The sequence below is a fragment of the Erythrolamprus reginae genome, chromosome 2 (genome assembly GCF_031021105.1).
Source record: "Erythrolamprus reginae isolate rEryReg1 chromosome 2, rEryReg1.hap1, whole genome shotgun sequence".
Classification (NCBI taxonomy): Eukaryota; Metazoa; Chordata; class Lepidosauria; order Squamata; family Dipsadidae; genus Erythrolamprus; species Erythrolamprus reginae.
The window spans coordinates 222,641,671-222,644,439 of NC_091951.1; the positions used below are offsets into that span (position 1 = coordinate 222,641,671).

Below are 2,769 nucleotides of genomic sequence, written 5' to 3' on the forward strand. Positions count from 1 at the left end.
TATGTATGTATGTATATATGTATGTATGTATGTATGTATGTATGTATGGGTTGAACAAAGAAAATAAAATAAGGGAGAGTATATAGCCATGTGCCAAAGAGTTTTCTCCATTGTATAAAACATTCACACTCTGCATCTAAAACTTTTCTAAAGGTGGATTCTTTATTTGTTTATTTGGCTTATTATTGTCAAGAGATGAAATTTCAAGAAAGAAAGTATGACCAATGCCCCTGCAATGGAACATTGACCTTCTGGCCTTTCTGGGAAACAGAGTTCTTGCAAGCAAGCAAGCAAGCAAGCAAGCAAGCAAGCAAGCAAGCAAGCAAGCAAGCAAGCAAGCAAGCAAACAAACAAACAAACAAATAAATAAAATGTAAATAATGACTCTGAGTTGGGATGGAGATGGGAGAAATGCTCGGTTTCCAGGGAATGTAGGGAGAATCTAAGGGATGAAATTGGTGCCATTTTCATTGCATGTACTAATAGCGGATGAATAATCTTACAAGGGTTGTTAACCTGCAATTTAAGAAGTGCATCAGTGGTGGAATTCAAAAAGAAAATACTACAAGTTCTGTGGTCATGGTTTGATAGGTGTGGCGTGGCTTGGTAGGCATGGCAAGGGAAGGTTACTGCAAGAGAATAGATGGAGGGGGCAGTCACAGGTAGTATTTACCGGTTCTCCGAACTACTCAAAATTTCTACTACCGGTTTGTCAGAACTGGCCAGAACCTGCTGAATCCCACCTCTGAACTGCCTTCTCCTGCTTGGAAAGGTACATGATTTCTTGTGTCTACAATAGCATTTTTCCTCTAGCAGTTCTGCTCGTAAAAAGCCCCTCTTGCCTTAACAAGCAGGCTTCTAGCAGGGAGAATGTATGGCATGAGGAACCATTTAATTGGTATAAATATGTGTGCTAATTAATTCATAAAAGTCTAAACATCTGGGATTAAGTAATAGATTCTGAAGAAATCTGCCAATCATTACATGCTCTGAAAATATGCAGGCTTTCCCAATGTCAAAAGCACGGCCCACATTTTTTTCCACACTGCATCATCCTTGCTTCTGTAAAACTTCCAGGGTGCTGGAGGTTGCATGACAAAGCATTTTCAGAACAGGGTAAACAGTACAAAGTTTATTGCAGAAGTTAAGCTTTAATCTCTTGTAGTAGTATATTAAGGTTGTGGCATTTATTCTCCATAAACTCAGGAGCTCCTGTTCTTACAAAGTGCTTGTATACATTCCAGATTCTCTTGAAAATCCCTGCTGGAGCAAACTCTCTTACCTGTGGCTATTCTGGTGTTAAAAGTAAGTTTTTGAAAGGGTAAGGGAGGAAAATGGATGATGGAGGCAGGGGATGTAGGTGAACAATTTATAATTTGGCTTGTGTAATGGTGTTTACAAGACTTCCACTTGTCTGATTGAAATGAATGAAAAGGATTGCTTCCATTTTAATATGCATATTATAATTTATTATTATAGTAAAATGCAATGCAAACTAAACTGAAAGAAAGAAAAGAGAATATAGGAATACAAGTCTTATGGCAGCGCAACGGTTAGAATACAGTATTGCAGACTAACTCTGCTCCACTGCTAGGGGTTTGATTCTTACCTGCTCAAGATTGACTCAGCCTTTCATCCTTCCGAGGTGAGTAAAATGAGGACCCAGATTGTTGGGGGCAATCTGCTGCCTCTGTAAACCACTTAGACAGGGCTGTAAAGTATCTAAAGGGGTATCTATAAGTGCTATTACTATTGCTAAAAAGTGTAAGACTATATCACTTCTTTATTCTTTGTTATGTTAATACAAACTATAATTCTATACTTGTTTAACAATTATAGTAAATAAATAAAATAAATAAATAATAAAGAGAAAAGAAATATACAAAAAAGTGACATCCAACGTCTGCCACAATAAATATAAAAAAATTAATAACTATTCATTCTATCTAAAGTTACAAACATTTATCTCTTTATCCCATCTGTTATCTATAAACAAATTCCTCCCCACAAAAATAAATTTCAGCCCTGGTGTCAGCAGAAAACCCAAAAAGGGTATCCAGTAGTTATTTTTAAAATTATTTTGAAGCAGTTGTGACCCACTTAGGATCACCAAGGGAGAGACATACTGGATCTAAAAAGATCTTACTAGATTTCCCTCCTTGAGATCTTTTTTTTTTTGGAGCATCTGTATTTATTTTTTTAGACAAACCAGGCAAGCTTATGATTATCTATTTATCTTTCCAATTACAACTAAAGTACTTAATCAGGGAGGACACTAAAAACCTTTATGCCTACAGGACATTTTAACCTGTAGTACCCAGGGGCGGATTCCTATTACTGCCGCTACCGATATGATGCGCACAGTGATCGCTACTGGTTCGCTGTCTTTTACAGTACCAGTAGCAAACCACTACCGGTGGTGCCCTTCCATTGTGATCCTTTTCTGCTGCCATCATTTACCAGATATTCCAAAAGCTCAGATTGTGGAGCTCCTGGGATTGTTGTTTGTTTGTTTGTTAAACATGTACAAGATAGCTGGTATGAATATGAACATGGATGCGAATGAAACAAAAGAATACAAATAAATGGGGACAGTAGGCATCCTGGTGCGCTTACATACATCCCTTTTGTGGACCTATTAGGAATGGGATGAGGTTCACAGTAAATGAATTAAGATTGAAGTTGTGAGGATTTGATGTAACAACACAGTCGGGTAGAGCATTCCAGGCGTTGACCACTCTGTTGCTCAAGTCATATTTTCTGCAATCA

At 37.6% G+C, this 2,769-nt stretch overlaps 1 protein-coding gene across 2 annotated transcripts in view; it reads left to right on the forward strand.

Moving 5' to 3' along the window:
- The first annotated feature begins 1,055 nt into the window (after positions 1-1,055).
- HAO2 (hydroxyacid oxidase 2) overlaps positions 1,056-2,769 on the forward strand; it is a 30,268-nt gene continuing 28,554 nt past the window's right edge. Inside the window, exons 1-2 of one of the 2 annotated variants that reach the window (XM_070741969.1) lie at positions 1,056-1,116; positions 1,245-1,305. In XM_070741969.1, coding sequence (XP_070598070.1) covers positions 1,093-1,116; positions 1,245-1,305 — 85 coding nt within the window. In that variant the 5' untranslated portion in view covers positions 1,056-1,092. Of the gene's footprint in view, positions 1,117-1,161; positions 1,306-2,769 lie in introns of those variants that run through there. The other variant, XM_070741970.1, reaches the window with a different exon arrangement.